The 19,033-nt window shown below is 33.2% G+C and overlaps 1 protein-coding gene across 1 annotated transcript in view; it reads right to left on the reverse strand.

The window, feature by feature from the left end:
* The window catches only part of SEC63 (SEC63 protein translocation regulator), a 55,029-nt gene that overhangs the window by 26,177 nt on the left and 9,819 nt on the right, over positions 1–19,033 (reverse strand). The window contains exons 2-6 of the mRNA XM_039869882.1: positions 12,315–12,414; positions 7,504–7,618; positions 5,761–5,873; positions 1,978–2,039; positions 1,327–1,385 (exon numbers count right to left, since the gene is read on the reverse strand). Coding sequence (XP_039725816.1) covers positions 1,327–1,385; positions 1,978–2,039; positions 5,761–5,873; positions 7,504–7,618; positions 12,315–12,414 — 449 coding nt within the window. The remainder of the gene's footprint in view (positions 1–1,326; positions 1,386–1,977; positions 2,040–5,760; positions 5,874–7,503; positions 7,619–12,314; positions 12,415–19,033) is intronic.

The raw sequence follows: 19,033 nt of genomic DNA on the forward strand, positions 1-19,033 counted from the left end.
AAGGTACCATTATTATTTTTCTTTTGCAGATAGAGAAACCACAGCATATCTAGGTTACATGGCTTGTCCAGGTCACATAATGGAGCCAGAATTGACATTCCAGCTCTAGAACCTATGCTCTTTTTATACCATAATAAATTACCTTTTAATTTGCTCTATAGATAACACCAGCCAAACAAATACTTGTATATCCACATTTGATATGTGCAAGCCAACATCCAATTTCTCTTATTACAATTAGATTTCTTGTAGCTGTTCATGTTATTATGGAGATGAAAAATATATTGGCCTATTTTTCTGACTTTTCCCTTAAAGCAGAAAGCCTTTTTTTTTTTTTTGCTTTTGTTGTGAAGGGGGAATACATGATAAAGTAACTGATTTGATGTTTTTTCATTGTATGCTGCTTCTGAACATCTAATTGTTTTTAGTTATTTAAATAAAATAGTTCCAAAATAAAAAACAAACAAACAAACAAAACAAAAAACCATCCTGGCTAGTGGCTGGTGCCTTGGAAATAAATGATAGAACCCTGCCTGGTTCCTTTGCCTAAATATGAGGGAGCCAACTTCATAATTTTCTGTTTGAAGTCGGCTGGTCTTAGATTTTTCTCCTACTGCTTGATCTCAATTCTGGTAGCTAACTATCTTTCTCTTCTCTAGTACTCCCAGAGTGCCCCTAAGCATGATCAACACATTTATATACAGCAACCATATACCTTTGAAGATAACATTAATCTGCTATAACATTAAATAGCCATTTCAAAACAACTTATAAACTACATAGATTTTATTTTTTATTGATTCAAAGATAGCTCCTAATTATTTTCAAAACAGTAGAAAATCACATATTTCTTAACAATAGGTTAAAATAATTTCTAATGTTTCAAATTCTATAATTTATTAAAGTCTAATATCCTACTGCCTCTGGAAGTACTGTATGGAACATATACCATTAATTAGCATACATAAAAATTAATTTAGTCTGGGTAAATGTGAAATGAAGGATAATTTAAATTTTGAACACTACTTAGGAGGATAAATGTAGGTACCATAAAAAAACAGTAATTTCCCAAACCAAGGGTAGAATCCAATTTGAAACTGTCTTCAAAAGAAAACTGTCACAATTCTAAGATTTTAAAACTACGTTTAGAACACACTACCCCAAATCAGCAGCCTAGTTAATAGGAACCAATTCTTTTCTCCCTTATGTTGTTTCACAATACATAGTTAAATTAAAAACAGCATACCACTATTCTATTGAATAGCTCTCTTCATATTAACAAGATATATCAAACACATTATAACGTGTCTTATTAAATGCACTCACCAAAATTGAGTTTTTCTGGTCAACTATCCAAGCTGGCAGGGCAATTCCAAAGCTTGTGGCTAAAATAGGAAGAATATTTCTGAAAAGTCTCCACTTTGTTTTATTTCTTTATATCTCAAAATTCTGTCCCCCACCCCCTGGAAAAGTTTTTTGAGAAAAATCATCTTATTATGTGTGTTCCCATTACACAAAAGTTAATGGATATCATTTATATCTGAAACTAAATTTTTCCAGGAGGAAAAAAGAAAAAACCTCAAACTAAGTAAATGAATTCCTTCTTCCTAGAAAACCTAAATTCTTTTATATTTACTGAGTTTATGTAAACACTATAAATATATGAAAAAATGTTTAAAGTCAGCAAAGAAAAACAGATTTTTTTCTATCCAATTTTTATCAACTTCTAACTGGAAATGATGAATGACAGTGACTATTCTTCTCATCAAATCAATCGAAGTTCTATTTTCCAAGCTAGTCTCTAGAAAAAAAAATATGTAAAAATTAAAGGGAACTCAATTTACAAAACTGCTTTAACTCCATGTGGTTGTAATTTTCCTATTCATAAACTAAGAAAATCTAAATATTCTTTTCAATTTAGTTAACATTTTCATAATATACATCATATCCCCAGTACTTTTTAATAATTTACCACACCTTGAGGTCCATCTGGATTTCCAAACTCTTCCCAATTTTTTCGAGACTCTTCATCAGTTAAACTAGCACCAAAAGAACAAAGTTTAACAATTATAAAGCCCCATTTTAAAAATACATACTCATATATACAATCTCCATTAACCAACAAACTCATTTCTTAAAGATGTTAATTTCAGAGAATCAAGAAAAGCCTCTCTGAAATTAGAAAAAAAGCCGGGAGAGGGGAGAAAGGAATTCCGCGTTAACAGAAAATGCCAACTATTAATTAATTAGCCTTGATACAAATTCCTGGTTGGCCTTTGGGTCCTCAAGTTTAGCCAGTAGAAACTGAGATGAAACTTTAAAGACTAACACATTTCCTGAGAAAGCAGAGAAGATTACAGGTAATCTTTTCTTTCTTATACGCTCATACATTTTCCAAAAGTTCTTCAATGAGCATGTTCATACTTGAGAATGATATATATCTACTTCCTAAACATAAACCTAATACGAAATTAGTGATAATAATCCCTCCAAAATTGGCACCACATTCTCAAAGAAAAAAAAGAAAAACACCTATAAAACTCCATTGCTGTGGAAAAGGTCATTTGCATTGTGCTGAGATCAGTTTTCTCCTAAACCAACTGCCAACAGGACTAGGAAAAGACCTGTTAAAGCAACAGCTTTCTAACCCAGGCCAATATGAAAGTGAGAGAGTGATTTAAAAACAAAAACAAAAGAAAACAAAAAAACAAAAACCAAAAACCTAAATATAAACATAACCCCTGACTTGGGCAATGGCTCAAGGAACGAAGAAAGAGTGGTTTTATTCCAGGTCTCAGAATAAATGTTAAGAAAACATTAAAAGAAAATTTTAATTCCTGCAAAAACTTTACAATGTTGTTAAGGAGACAAGGCAGACACACACACAAAAAAATAACCAATAATTTAATAAGGAAGGCATTCTTGTACAGCAGTTGGCAAAAGATTGTTTATGTCCAAATCTAATTTTAGACATTTCTATTTCCCCAAACACATGCATTTAAGATACAATAAAGGTTCTATTCAACCAAGTTCCAGGTTGACAGAATGCAGAAGTACCTTTATATTTATAAAATAGCAAAACTTTTCAACAATTTGAAAATATTTTTAAACTTATCAGTTTGGTCATTTTCGAAAATAAGTACCTTGATATCTTAATCCTTATTTAATTTTATCTCTACTTATACAATTTGAACTAAGGCCACAGTAAAATACAAGAGTCAATGTAAAGCATTATTAGAGAAATTGCAAGTTAATAAGAAGTGGAGCTAAGATCCTTTTCTGCTAAGGAAAACATCCAAATAAGGATGTTTCTCAAAAAATTCTGCCCTGGTTTACCTATACAATTGTCCACCCCTCCCAGAGCTTAAGCTATGGTTTCCCTCAATATTTTGTCTTCTAATAAGATTCTTCTCCCCCAAATGAATACCTCCGTCCCCTTTTGCCTTTCTGTTGATGGCAGCACAATAAACTGCTCTGCTCTCTCTACAATACCTTCAAATTTTGCAAAATAAAGCACAGCTCACATTATAGAAACACTTGACACACTTGATTACAATCCATTAACTCATTCATTAAACCAGCTTGTACAATTGCTGTGTGACAGGCATAATGCTGGATACTCAATCAAATTAAAGGAATCAACTTTTAGAAGTCAGAGTAAAAACACAACTGATTTTTTTTTATTAGTGTTTTAGTATAATACCATTCCTAAGACTTAAAGTACTTAAAAGCTATGTGATTTGTTAATTCACATAAAACAACTTAAACAAGACCAATGATGCTAATTATTAAAAACTCAATGAGTATCAAGTTTCCTAAACATGATTTTATCCCTTAACTTTGGGAACAGGAGGTTGTATCATAAATCCAACCATGAATCTAATAAAATCTATGTCTCTTTTGCTCTGGAAAAAACACACATTCATAGACACACATAAATTCTGTACACAATTTCAGGGACCTCAGATTATAAAGTCTGATCTTGAGAATGCTCTCACTTAATTATATGAGTGAGCTTTGTAGAGCTAAATTCCATGTTCAGGTGCACAAACACATAAAAACAAGTTTTTAAAAATTAAAATAGCTTTAAGGTAACAGCTCTGCTGCTCACTTGTTATTAAGTATCTTAAAGATAGGTTTTACACCTGAAAGCCAAATCCCAACTATATCCAGATGACTAAACCAGAGAATTCAATAGTTAATCTAGCTCCTCAGACCTCCTTTCCTTTAAGTTAAAATCTGGTGTGAAGAGATAGGAATGACCCAGCTAGTTTATCAGAATGGGCAAATAAGGGAAGAGAAAATATCCTAAATAACCAATACAAATTCTAAAAAAATTTGTATATCAAAGCCTATAACGGCATTCCAAAAGTTGCTTCAGTTATACTCAGACTGCCAGACATATACAGAAGATGGGAGCTTCAATGCGATCAGTTAGAACTTATATTTAGTAAAATGCACACCTTTAATTTAGCTGTACTTGCACAAGTTGCAAGAAATCAAAGTCTGGGTCCCATAATCATTTACTTCTTCATTTGTCTAAGAGACCATCAACATTTTACATACAAAACATTCTATACCTCAATCAAAACCAAAGGCTATGTATTATTCTTCTGTACTTTTTCAAATAGTGACTATATGTCATAAAGAGTCAGATTTCCAGTAACCTGAGAACTTGAAAATGTTACAATATCTAAAGAATGAAGGGAAAAAAATAACTGTACCAAAAGCCCTAAAATTAAAACTACTAATTAAATAATCTTGGCTATCTGATATCCTCTGGAAATCTTCAGTTTTTCTTAAATTACCTGAAGACAGCAACTAAGGCACTGCAATGCTATGCAAGAAAAGTAAATGCTTGAAGGAGACACAATTTTAAAAAAGGGAAAAAGTGACATCACCTGAAAGACAGCAATTTGGAGGACATCTGCTATGCAGAAAAGAAAATGAAGTACGCACTGCAGAAGCTCCTGAAGGGACTGCTTTATTACAGAATAATACTCACATGGATAACAAGTAGTCCACAAGAAAAGTGGAGAGAGGAGATAGTCAATATGCTTTTATTAAGTGCAAAAATGAGTATGACAATATTTCTCAAACTTCTGTCATTTACATGCCACTTCCCATTCACTGTTATACCTGAGTATCCTATTTACTTATATTCTTAAAATTGACCCACAAAATTATATATCACTGAGTCCTTGAAAAACAGACATCTTGTCTGTACTTTACTCTTTAATTCAACAAAAGAGCTGTGTGGAGATATATCTATCATGGGTCCTAAAGGTACCAGCTAACTTTTATCTCTTGTAATAGTTAACACTCAAGGAATAACCTGCTTTTAATTTTATATACTCTACCCTGTTTCCCAAAAATTAAACTGGTCTTTAAAGAGTTTAAATGAGATAAGTTATATTGCCAAAACAGGAAAAATAGATCTAGCCTAATAAAAAGCCTAGGAATGAAAACAGATATAAGTATAACTCTTCTAATCAGGGTGTTTAGGAAATAGCTCAACATATCACTTACTGCTTAATTTAACCAACTTCATATGGCAAAAGCACTACTCTAAGTTACTTAAAATTAAGGTTTAGTTAGATTACCGCTTTAGGGTTGCCAGGTAATTCTATAAATGACAGACTCAAGATATGAGGTCAGTATTTAATAAAAGTGTATGACAACTATTTTACTCAGTATTTTATTTGAATAGAAAACTATCTTTACTACTTCTTAAAAATGTGTAATGGATTCTATACTTACGCTGCATAAGCTTTTGCTATCCTCATGAACATAACTTCATCACCTCCTTTATCTGGATGATATTTAAGTGACAGCAAACGATACTGTTTCTTAATTTCTGCTACTGTTGCCCCCTAAAAGGAAAAGTTTTGTTTTAATAAAAATAAGCACGATGCTGTAAAAACAAAATCTATCCCATTTTGAACTTAAAATATGAACTACTCTGTATTTTCAGAAAGAGGAAATTTTTATCTTATTTTGTCCCATAAATTACACCCCACGTACTTTTTAAATAAAATATATTTTGTCCAATATATTTATTTTATTGAGCACCTACTATGAGCCATGCAGTACACTAGGCACCAATATGAGAATGAAACCATATACTGTTGACACTTGAACAACATAGGTTTAAACTGCACAGGTCCATTTATACATGGATTTTTTTTTGTAACCCCTGGTTTCACATCCACAGATTCAACAAACTGCGGATTGAAAACAGTATTTTTACATTCCCACCTGCAGTTTCCCAACCACAGATCGAAAATACTGTTTTCCATTTGATCTGCAGATGCCAAGGGCTGACTATAGAGTCAAAAGTCATACTTGAATTTTAGACTGAGCAGGATAGATGCTCCAATCCCACAGTGTTCAAGGGTCAACTATAATGCTGTATTTAAATAAATAAAAGGATAGTGACATTTAAATATCAAAAAATGATCACAGTAAATTAAGTCTGGCTAAAAAAAACCCTCAAGTCAAAGGTTAACTTCCTTTCTAAGAAATAATATGAAGAATATGGTTTCATTTGCTTGTCAATATTTTCATATTAAGTAACTACATAAGTTTACCTTATTTATTCCCTAATTAGACTTAATTTCTATTAATAAATTTTTCATACTGACTTTTTATAGCATTAAATTGCCCTCAAACCTTTTAATCTTTAATATCTCTCTTGATGACCATGATCATCACAACAAGAAAAATCGAATGATATGTAATTACACTTTTCTTCTACAAAGCAGAAAACTGGACGATAAACACACTCCTTACTTTGTATTATATGAATCTCTGGAACAAGCCACCTACTAAGCAGAGACTAGAAGTAAAAGAAAGTGGCTTGGGGGGAAGATGGAAAGAACACTAGATTCAGCTTGACTATTAAGAAGTTATGGGACCCTGCAAAGATACGAACTTTGCGTGCCTTATTTTCTCCATTCATTTCAGTTCTAACTTCCACTGATAAAATTAGAAGACTAATTTTCTGTTGGGACCCATCAATTAGGTTCAATCAAGAGATCATCTAACAGGTATACCTAAGATTAACCTGAATTTCTAAGACAATGTCACCAGTTCTTCATAAGACATAAAGACTTAATACACTGCCGTAGTGTCAACTAACACAGAGTAATAAGATTTTTATCATCCAACTAACATACATGAACCTCTCAGTTTTAACTTTGCATTAAACCAATCTTACATGTTTTTTAAAAATATATTCACTCACTAACTTCTCATCTCATCTTCAAATATTCTTATATTTTAGCAATTACAAATCAATCCTTAATAGGATGGCAAACATCTGTAGCTTAAAAAATATATGTACATTAGAATAATAATGGATTAGATGTCTTACTTCAATAAAAAATTTAATGGACAAAGTCTGATTTTTTTAGGTACAGCCTAATTTCTTTAAGGATATGGACCTATAGCATTTTCATGAGATCATTAAACTAATGTGCATTATATAAAAATACTACTTACGGGATCCAAATTTAATACTTCATAAGGATTGTATTCTTGATATTCTCGGTCTGTTTTGGAAACTTTGTATGCAAGGAATAAGAACAATGCCCATCCTGCAAGCAGAACTATTTTCCTGTTTAGGAAAAAAATAAGTGAAGTATAAATAAATATATCTCTATGGTTTTTCCTTTAAGAGTCATTATGGCAAGATCAAGGCATAAAACAATCTAAAGTAGTCTCATACTACTATGCTATTGACTCAAATTCTACAATCACTGGGTTTTAAACTCCTGTTACAGCAAGGACAGTGTCTTTTTCACCTTCGAATTCTCTAAAATCTTGTACAGTATACCCGCATATAATATTTTCTGTTACTATTTGCAGAATTTTAAGTACAGAAGTTAATTCAACTTATTAACTTATTGGACTATCACATTTGATCAAAATATATTAATACTAAGTATTCAGTAAACCATATAAGGTAAGAAAGAGTTGCTCTTAACCTTGCAATAACAATTTTAGTAAGATAAAATATTTTTTAAAAATGGGTCAGTTGAACAAAGATGAATAAATAGCCTTATTTACAATAGTAAAACTCTGGAAACAACCTAAATGTCCATTTATAGGGAACAAATTAAATAAACAATTTACAGGAAACTAATTAAATAAACCAAGAGAGAGCCACAAAATGTAACATTTTTAGCCAATGGAAGTATAGAAAGATGTGCATAATGGGTTAAAAAAAGATGTAAAAGAATACATAATCTGGGGAAAAAACTAATTTCTTCTCTCCAATATGTTCTGTTTGGTAAAAATATTTAAAAGAGTGACATCACCAGTGTTGGAGAGGCTAAAAAAAAGGAACTCTTATACGTTCTACGTGCCGAAAGAATATTTGGCAATAAGGTATCAAAAGCCCTAAAAAAGTGCATACCCTTTTAACTGCCATCCACTCCACTTCAAGAAACTTAGAAGGAAATAAACTAGAATTTTATAGTGTAAAATAAACTAGAAATATATAGTGTAAAAGAGTGGTAAGATATAAGTAATAGCAAAGCCCACACACATACACACACACACATCCACAAGAGTACTAGACACATAAATTGGTGTCCGTACAGTGAAATATTATCTAGCCACTAAAAATAATTCTGGCTATGAAGATTACATACCTTGTATTGTTAAATTAAAAAAAGAAAAACAACTTTTAAGCTATAGTGTATATAACGTAACCTTATTTTTTGTAAATACGTTTATTATAAATAAAAATATAGATGGTAAATCATCTTAATAGTGGCTATTTTTCAAGTTACGAAATTGAACGATTTTTGTTTTTTATATCCTTTGTATCACAATTTGTTACACTGAATAGGAACTATTAAACAAAGACATAAATGAATCAGAGAAGGCCTAATCAAACAAATTGAAGTGACCTATTTCCAAAGACAGAAAGAAAATGTTCCATGTGTTTAAGCTCTCCTGGTAGGAATCTAGCTTAAACATGTTTATTTGGAATGAAGACTCTAGGGTCCAGTTCCAACCTACTTGCTTACCTTTATCACCCTGATTTTTCAAACAAAATATATCCCCATCTTCCTAAGTTCCCTAAGCTTTTCCCACCATTACGCTTTTGCTCTCTAGGATCTTTCTACCTAGATTTCCCACTTCCCATCTCTGCCTCTGCAAACTATTCATCCTTCAAGACTCAACTCAAATTATTCACCCTCCAGGAAGTAATCTTTAATCCTCATCAAGATGATCAATGGGGAGACTGTGGTCACAGTAACAAGCACAAACCATGACTTTCTTCCTGACTTGCTGCAAGCTCCTTGAGCACGTGGGTCTTAATTCAGTTTTGACTAACTCCAGAGTAGCTTAAACAGCACTCACACACAAATTTCTTTCCATCTGGCCAAAATAATGTTCTAAACCTTACTAAGGGCCTAACACTGTAAGCTGCTTTCCACAGTACCTACATGCTGAAAAAGGAGGGAAGCCCTACCTGGAATACTACCAGTTTTACCTGTCTATCTAAGGAGAGGTAGTTAGGAATATAGGCTCTAGAACAAAAACTTTGTGAGGTCAAATCTCAGCTTCACCACTTATTAACTGAGAGATCTTGCCAGGTTGCTTAGTCTTTTACAACTCAATTTCCAACGTTTAAGGTAAGTTTGAGAATAAATGAAATTAGGTATGTAAAACACCTAGAAAGTGCCTCACAGATCGTAAACAATTCATGTTAGCTATTGGCTATTATAGTAACTGTTTACCCAAATTTCAGCTTGTACCTCCCTCCCTTACTCAGGGAAGCCTTCTCTGAGAAGCCTAGAGCCAGACTTAAGAGTCCTTCCTCTGCCCTTTCACGGCATCCCTCTCGCAGCCCTATCTAAAACTCTATTATCATTACTTGCCAGAATCCCCCAAGACTGTTGGTTGAACCATGTCTACTTATATATTAGCACTTAATATAATGCCTGACACATACAATATAGGTGCACAGTAACTACTTACTGAATGAACGAATATAATTCAAAATAGTAATTTTTAACTCAAACCCAAAGTTTGCTAATATATGCTAAAGAACATATGAAAATACATTTTATTCCTACACAAATTAATAACTCTCCATTTTCTTTTGCAAACTCTACAACAGGCTAACAAAGGTCAGAAAACAAAGAGGTAAAATTGAAAACCACTAAAACAAGATTTAAAAGCAAACATGTGTAGAAGGAAAGGAAACAAAACACCTAGGATATGCTACACCCCTCATTAGATGCTTTACGTGTAGCCATGGAGAGGAGAAGCTCATGACAGAATCCCCAGGCTGATAAAAACTACAACCAATAATACTGCTCTAACTTCCCAGAGAACCAAAGCAAAGGTGGAAACATAATGAATTCTATCATGCTCTGTAACAAATTTTTTTTTAAAGCATATTTGGTTCTTCTAAAAAGATAAGCATTTTCACTATAGTTTCAGTAATTAATTAACTTATGAAGCCTTTTTTTTTCTTTTAAAGCATACATTAAAAGTCGTTTTGGAAGTAATGTTCAGAAATCAGAGTATTATACAATGACTGCTTAATTTTGAAAGAATGCTTCAGCGTTAAGTAGCAAAAAGGCTTTTATGGTTTCTGACCTTATCCAAATTGTTACCAGTATCTAAGTAACTCTTCCTTATTTAAATATACTTTAATCTGTACTTATATTTTAAGTAAATCAGTTTATAAATCACTGAGACCTTCACAGAGTTGGGGATTTTTTCCTTGAAAACAGGTTCAAATACCCACAAAGTGTTGACCAAAGCCCAAAAGAGTGATTGGGAGGCCAAATATATTTGCCTTGCTGTCTCATAAAGGTTTAATTTAAAATGAGAAGCAATAGCAAATAAACCTCTTGTAAATGTTAATTTTGCCTTTTAGTTTCCTATCATTGAAGAACTCCAAAGCCAAGATGTCCTTCCCTCTACAAAGGAACTAAACCAGGCAAAGTCAAGGCTTAAAAACTATTTAAAGCTAATGAAGTTACACACACAGGTATGTTGAAAACTATCATCATCATTAAAACCAAGATTAAAACATAACTGGTTCTACTTTCACTAATTTCCTCTGTTAAGTCTTTCCCTCCTATCTACTGGATAATAAATAAATGCAGGTAATTTAAAGATACAGTCCTCCAACTATGGCACTCTAACTTCCTGTTTCGTCTATTACCTCTAAACTGACTTGGAATAAGGTCTAAAAGCCTAGAGTCTAAACCAGCATATCCCACAGCCTCACAAAATCAGATAGCCCTGCGGTAATCAAACATGCTACAAGGGCCTGTTTAAGCAGATGCACCTGCCAAAATAAAGGGTGACTAGGTCCCCACTCCATCACTTCTAGCAGCACAAGCTTGGTCAAGTTGACTCATTTTTTAGCTTTGTGGGTGAAAAAAGGGGTTCTGTGGAAAGTTGCCTTACAAGGTGATCTTATCATAAATTCCTAACTGGACAGGTCATGGTGGGGAGTCACTCCCCAGGCCTGTAACTTTTAAGTTAAAAGGTTATCTTTTCCTTAAACAAGCCACTAGATTAAGCATATAGGTTAATACACTTGAAATAAACCATAACCGCCCTCAAGAGAGCACATAATCTTGTTAACCACCCTGTACTGCAATCCTTGCCTTGCTTTTTCCCAACTCCATATAATCTTTTTTGCATACCCTCCTTAATTTCAAATGCACAAAAGAAACTGCAAAACTGCTACTCTCCAGAGAATTTGAGATCTTGCTCCCTTGGCATATGTCATCAGTTTGGCTCAATAAACTCTTTAAAAAATTTTCTGCAGGTCTGGACGTTTCTTACATCGACAGACTCAGTTTCCTCATCTGAGAAAAAGGAAAAACATCTACCTTGAAGTTATGAAACTAACTTATATGTGAGATCACATATAAAGCCCTAGCACAGCACCCGGCATACAGTATGAGCTCAATAAACTTTAATTATCACCATGAAGTGCACACTTGATCATGTTACCTCCTTGCTTTTGATGATCTTTTAAAGATTCCCTCATAGTCTTAAAGATAAAATTCATATCCTGATATAAGATGCACAGGTCTTTAAGATTTGACTTCTTTCTCCCCTCCTCCTCTGAGTCAGAAGGGCGCTCTCCTCTGAACTTGTAAACCATTTTGTTCAGACAGCTCTCAAATTTACTATTCGCATCTTACTCCTACTAAGGCCACAATTTCTTCACAGACTTTTATCCATTACTATACCCCTACTTTAGACAACACCTAGCAAAAAGTAAGCACTAAGTATTTTTTTTTTAATTAAAACCAATTACTTACTTTATTGTAGGAATAATATTTGGCTGGGGTTTTAATAACCGTAAACGATACCACATACATCTTCCATATACTTTTCTGATGTTCTTTAATCGAATTTGCTCTGTTAAAAAAAAATAAGGTGATAAGTTAAATCATTTACCACAGAGAAGGCAAAACTAGAGTTAATATCATACTAACCTTCATTAGCATGCTAATATTTTAATGGAACAGGAAAGTACTGCCTACTTAAATAACCTTTAAGAAAAATTCACAAGATAGGTCAAATTTACTGCCACTTAGAACAAACGATCTGGAAAATTTTATTCAACTACCAAGGAACTATTTTTCATGTGAAACTTAAATAACTTCTAATTGAAAAATGTAAAAACCGACTTGAATCCAAAATATTTAGTCACATATTCAGTAATTTCTGAGAAATTCTCTCTTCCTTTCCCTTCTGCTATAGAAAGGACAAAAAAATATAAAATAGTTGAAACATTTGGTTTATTAAGGAAGCTAAGCAGAAATTATATTCTTCAAACATGAAAATTATGTTAAATTAGAAATGTTACTCAAACCCATAAGAAGTTAAAATAGGTTCATATAAAAGTTATGACAAAAAGTATCATTTTAGTTCCCAGGGAAAATTTGCAATTCAATTAAAAAGTAATTAAACCAAAACCACAATATCATATATTGTTTAACTACAATAAAACTACAATCACTTGGTTTGAATAACTCCCAACTTAAAAAAAAAATTGTTTTAAAATAAAATCTTTTCACAAAGATGGCGCACAGAAAGCAAAGAAAGCCCCTGGCCCTCCCAAAGCCAAAACAAAGACTTGAAAGGTCAAGAAGGCAGTGCTAAAAGGCATCCACATGCACACACACAAAAAGATCTGTATGTTGTCCACCTTCTGGTGGCCCAAGACACTCCAAAGGCAGCTCAAATATCCTCAAAAGTGCCACAAGCTTGACCATTATACTAAACATCAGTTTCCCTGTTGGCACTGAAATCAGCCATGAAGAAAATATAAGACAAAAGCATGCTTGTGTTCACTGTAAATGTCAAGGCCAACAAGCACCATATCAAATAGACTGTGGAGAAGCTCGATGGCAATGACATGGCCAACGACAACTCCTGCCGAGGCTTGATAGAGAGAAAAAGATATATGTTTAAATGGTTCCTGACAAAGTAGGTATAAATGCTTTGGATGTTGACAACAAAACTGAGATCATCTAAACTGAGTCCAGCTGGCTAATACTAAATATAATTTTTTTCATGATATTAAAAAACTACAAAACAACAGTCCTGAAATGAGAAGTCAGGCAAGTAAAAGAACTTTGCATATAACAGAATGATCCAAAGCCATCATGTAAGAAGTCCAACTACCCTGTCACCACCATGCTTTGAGGAAAGCATCCATATGGGAAAGCTATGTGACAGGAGGTACAAGAACCAGGTGTGATAAAGAATCCAAGCAGGAAAGGGGGTGGTGCCAGAAGAGGTTAATATATAGTGGGACTGATCAAATAAGTTAATATATTAAAAATAACTAGAATCAGTTTTTCACTATCAGAGAAGGGTTTTATATATATATGTATTTATATGTATGTATATATATATATACACACACACACATATACGTATATATATATGCATACGTATATATATATATACGTATATGTATGTGTGTGTGTGTGTGTATATATATATATATATATATATATATATACACACACATGTGGTAATCTGTAATCTGTTACCACAACTTTATAACCCTTCTCTGAAAAGTAGAAAACAAAAGTGAACCCTGTGGTGTTGGACTGGAATTTAAGACATCAGTATGAACTAATATAGAAATACAGATATAGATCTATACACATACATACATACTTCCTAGCTCTAGAAACAGGGATATTAAGAGGATTGAACACACCTAGCACCTAGATCTTGGCTTCTAAATACCATTCTCCACTAACAAGAACCAGGGATCCAAGTCATCTTCCCACAAAAATATTACAACAGGAAAAAGAATGATTTTATAGTGGAGAAGAATGGAAGGATAAGTTAACTGCCCCCTCCCCACCCCCACACACACACCAAGATGTCCATATCTGAATACCCAGAACCAGTGAATATATTAACTTACATGGAAAAACAGACTTTACCAATGTGACTAAATTAAAGGTCTTGAGATAAGGAGGTTATCCTAGATTATCTGGTAGGCCCAATATAATCACAAGGGTCCTTATAAGAAGGAGATGGGGAGAGTCAAAGACAGAGAAGGTGATGTGACAATGGAAGTAGAGGCTGGAGAGATATCCTCCGAAGATGGAGGGGGGCCACAAGCCAAGGAATACAAGCTATCTCTAGAATCTGGATAAAGCAAGGAAATAGATTCGACTTTAGACCCTCCAGAAAGAACCAACCCTGCCAACAGCATGACTAGCCCAGTGAAACAAATTTTGGACTTCTGGCACCCAAAACTATAAAATAAAAAGTTTGTGTTGTAATAAGCCACTAAAGTTGTGGTAATCTGTTACAACGGCAATAGGAAACTAATACAGAAAACTTATGCATTTACCACATTAGGTTATCAGTGAACATCACCAGCAATGGGACAAAATGCAATTACCCAATAACAGAATATAGTGAGAAGAACATAGAATTAGTTTTGTGAAATTCCTGCCTAAGATACATAACCTGAATGTAATCATGAGAAAACACCAAACAATCCAGGTCATTCTACAAAATAATTGGCATGTAATCTTTGAAATCAAGAAAAAAATTGAAGAACTGTTCCAAACTTAATTAACTAAAGAAACATGTCAACCAAATGTGATGTGATTCTAAATGAGATCTTTTACTGTAAAGGACATGACTGAGACAAGTGACAAAACTTGAATGGGGGATGAAAATGAGAACAGTAGTAATGTTAATTTTCTGATTTTTATGGTTATATTATGGACACTTTTGAAAATACCACTGGCGACTTCTAAATCTGTATTTCAATAAATTAAGCCTCTGCAGTCTTCCACTTTCAGCTACAAAAAGAGGGAAACATTTGATGAGGTTATAACACTGAAGTCTCTTTACTAGCCAGACAGCTTGATCTATTCAAAGGAATGAAATTATCTCAATGTCCTTGGCCAAAAGAAAGTACACATGGTTTTCAGCCTCAACATTCTTGCACAGTGCCTACGTGCACCTTGTACGCCTCACTCTTCCAATCCAAAAATCAAATCTTAACCTTTTAGAAGAATAGTTAAGTCAGTCAATTAGTACTACAGGGTACAGTTTACGCTATAACACAGGGGCATTTAGTTTTCCAGTACAACTAAATAGTCACAGTACACATTCCAAATCTCTATATGAATGACCTCAAGTCAAAGTATATACATCTTTCCAGACAATTTTTTACAAGATACTTAGAATAATAAAAAGTTCATTTATAAACTTCTAGTTTATAGAATTACTAGTTTCATAGCCAGTAAAAATTATGTTAGTAATATCATTAACTTATATAGTTTTTAAAGAAATTAAATTATAAAAAAAGGGAAATTACAAGGTCATAAAAGAAGTCTGTGGTTTTAAAAACCAACATATTATGATTACTCTTAGCAGCTGAACATAAAGTTTATATGTCTGTGGGAGTAGTCCAGATTTGGAGAGAGGTTATCATGGTTTTGCTTCATAAGCTATACAGTGCCTCTGCTAAAACAGTCACATCCATCTGTCCATGACAGGATGAACTGCCAGTTTGTAATATAACTGAGTGAACTTGTAGTATTCCTGGGACCCAAAGAGCTGAAAGAATGTAAGCTAGAACTGCGACTTTCAAACCTGTGTACCTGCTTACTACAAAAAGAATTTTTAAAAATCAGGTACCTTCTTGTGGATTTCTAATTTGGCATCTAAAATTTTTCATCATAAGTTTGAAGAGTTGGAAAAAAATGCTATTTCTAACAAAGTTGACATTTTATAATAAAATAGTTCCACTGCTTTTAAATGCACCAACGAAATCTAAAAACCATGGTTATTTCATACCCAGCATCATCCATTTACAAAAATTCATGAAAAACCCTTCTACTTCTCCCACATAGTTTTATGTATTTTTATCCTGGTAATTTCTTATAATACTAACACATACTTCTTAAAATCAACTGTTTAATCCCTGCGACTTAAGTTTTTCCCAGCTTTTTATTTTGAAACTCTTCAAGCCTGCAGCAAAAAATGATATTCACCAAGTGTTAACATTTTACAACTCCTGGCTTTATCTCTAGCTCCTTTTTCTCTCCCTCCTTTTTATCCGAATTATTTTACAGTAAGATATTTCACCTTAAATGCTTTGGCATGTATCACCAAAGAACATCACTAAGTTTATCATAATGTAGTTTAAAATTTCTGATGATACATTTTTTAGTGTTATCAAGGCAACATAAATATTACAAATTGATAAATTACTAAAATAAGAGTAAGATATCTATCTGTTGTGCAACTTATAAGCAACTTGTAAATATCCCATGTGTTCAAAAGAGTTAAAACTCTAAATACTAAAATTTCTTAAAAAAAAAAAAAAAAGCACACTTTGCCAATACGGCAGTGTTAGATAAAATAGCTTTATCTTCTACTTTAAGTGTATCTTGCCAAAACTTAAAGTTGCAGATTACCTTGAGTCATTCAGTTTATAGAAAATATATGCTGTGTAACCTAATTGGCAAAGGTAGTCCTTGTTGTTAAATCAATTAGGCTAATCAAATTTGGTCAAAAAAGTCTGACTTCGTTTTTTCAGTTCAAATAAATATATCTATACATTTTGATATTTTGAAAATTATAAAAATCATTGAGAAATAAATTTTAGGACATACCTTTTAATATAGATTATTAAAATTAATAAAGCTAAATGATACACAGATAACATTTAAAAGAAAAAGATGTACCACACTTCTCTTTATAAAATTCAAACTCCTAAAACTATCCCTAAATTCCTAAAGAGTCCAAGAAAATAGCACCAAGAATCAAAAGGTTATATTCAATATTCCAGAAAGTCTAAAAGACATAATGCATCAGTTTTCTAGCTACCCAAAGTCTCTCTGCAGCTCGTCATGATGATACTGGCTCACTCATTGTTGGGACAATTTTGTTCTTTTATTAATTTAAAAAGATAAGAAAACACATTTTACTATAATAGCACAGTCTGGTTCCCTGAATGCTTCAAAATAGGAAAGGCATGAGAATGACTTGGAAATGAAAAATTAGGACTCACTGCTCTAGACCACCAAAACTATAGCTCACCTAAGTCATCTTAATTTCGAAACAGACTAAGGGAAAATAAAGCTTCTGTTTTGCTCTTAACTTCATTCTGAATAGTTAGCCATGATGTATCATTGTCAAGGCCAGCTCAAAACCATATGAATTTGGGACAGAGGCTTGACTAAACACCATTCACCATCGCCACTGCCCAATTATCACAATCACAAATTAACTAAATTGGAGGATTTCAGAAACTTGGGTTCATTTACCACCTACCCCTATGCCTACTCTGGCAATGGAGAAGGGAACCCAGAAGGCAACGGAAAACTTTAGGAAAAGAGCAGAACCACCAAAGTTCATAATCTTCAGGACTGCCTGAAGATTATATAATTGCAAACTAATACAAATCAAGTGGTTCAAATAGATTAAGAACTATTCAGTCTTCCTAAACTGGTAACTATATCATATGCTCATCAACTACCTCAATTTTCTTTTCCCTTGTAGTACTGAAACACGTACTATAGAACGGAGTTTTGCAGCCTCAGCATTACTGACATTATAAAGTAGATAATTCTTTGCTGTGGAGGGCAGCTGCCCTGTGCATTAGAGGATGTTTGGCAGCACTACAGTCCCAATCTACTAGATGCCAGAAGCACCTCCCCACTGAAGACAATATTAAACTCACACACAAACACACCCCACTATATACAGGGGTCACTGAAAGCAAGTTCAATGATATGGCCTGCAGATCAGGGACACAGGGAGAAGAAAGGAAAGGTTAAAAGAATAAACAGAGGTGATATGGCAACAGTTACCTTTTTCCCGAAAAGTATCCTTCAAGAAAAAGAATCCCTATATTTGGGCACTCATGAACACCTGGAAGGGGAGGGAGTGGGGAGCTTGATTATTTTAAAAGACGAAAAGAAAACCAAGCAACAACAACAAAAGCTTGGGAAAGACAACCCAAAACAATCTCAATTAATAGTAGTTTAGCATACTTAGAGGTCATCTGAAGGCAAAAATTAAAAAAATATGATATTTCATAATTATCCCAGGAGATATATCTCACAATTACAAGTGTTAGCTGTCACTGTAAGCAACCTCTGTAAAGACCATTTTAAAAATACAGCAAGTGGCTACATCATGGAGATTAAAAATATATACCTACAGCATGATCAAAATACCTAATGTTATATAATGCCACACTATGGCTTAGAATAAAATTTCCAGTGGTGGTATCATATTCATAACCCAAAAGTGCTACATCCCAAACAAATGCAAACTTAATGTATATATTTTGACGAACTGTTAGATGAGTGAAAAATAGCTCTGGTAATCACAAAAACACTGAGGCTGAATACATGAAGAATTTGAAAATAACTGTTTCCTGACATGTAAGAGGATAAAACTATATTTTAAAGTACTGTATTTTACAGTATGTGATTTTAAATATGTAACTAAAATTTATAAATTAAACATTTTA

Source organism: Pteropus medius, unplaced genomic scaffold (genome assembly GCF_902729225.1).
Source record: "Pteropus medius unplaced genomic scaffold, Ma_sr-lr_union100, whole genome shotgun sequence".
NCBI lineage: Eukaryota > Metazoa > Chordata > Mammalia > Chiroptera > Pteropodidae > Pteropus > Pteropus medius.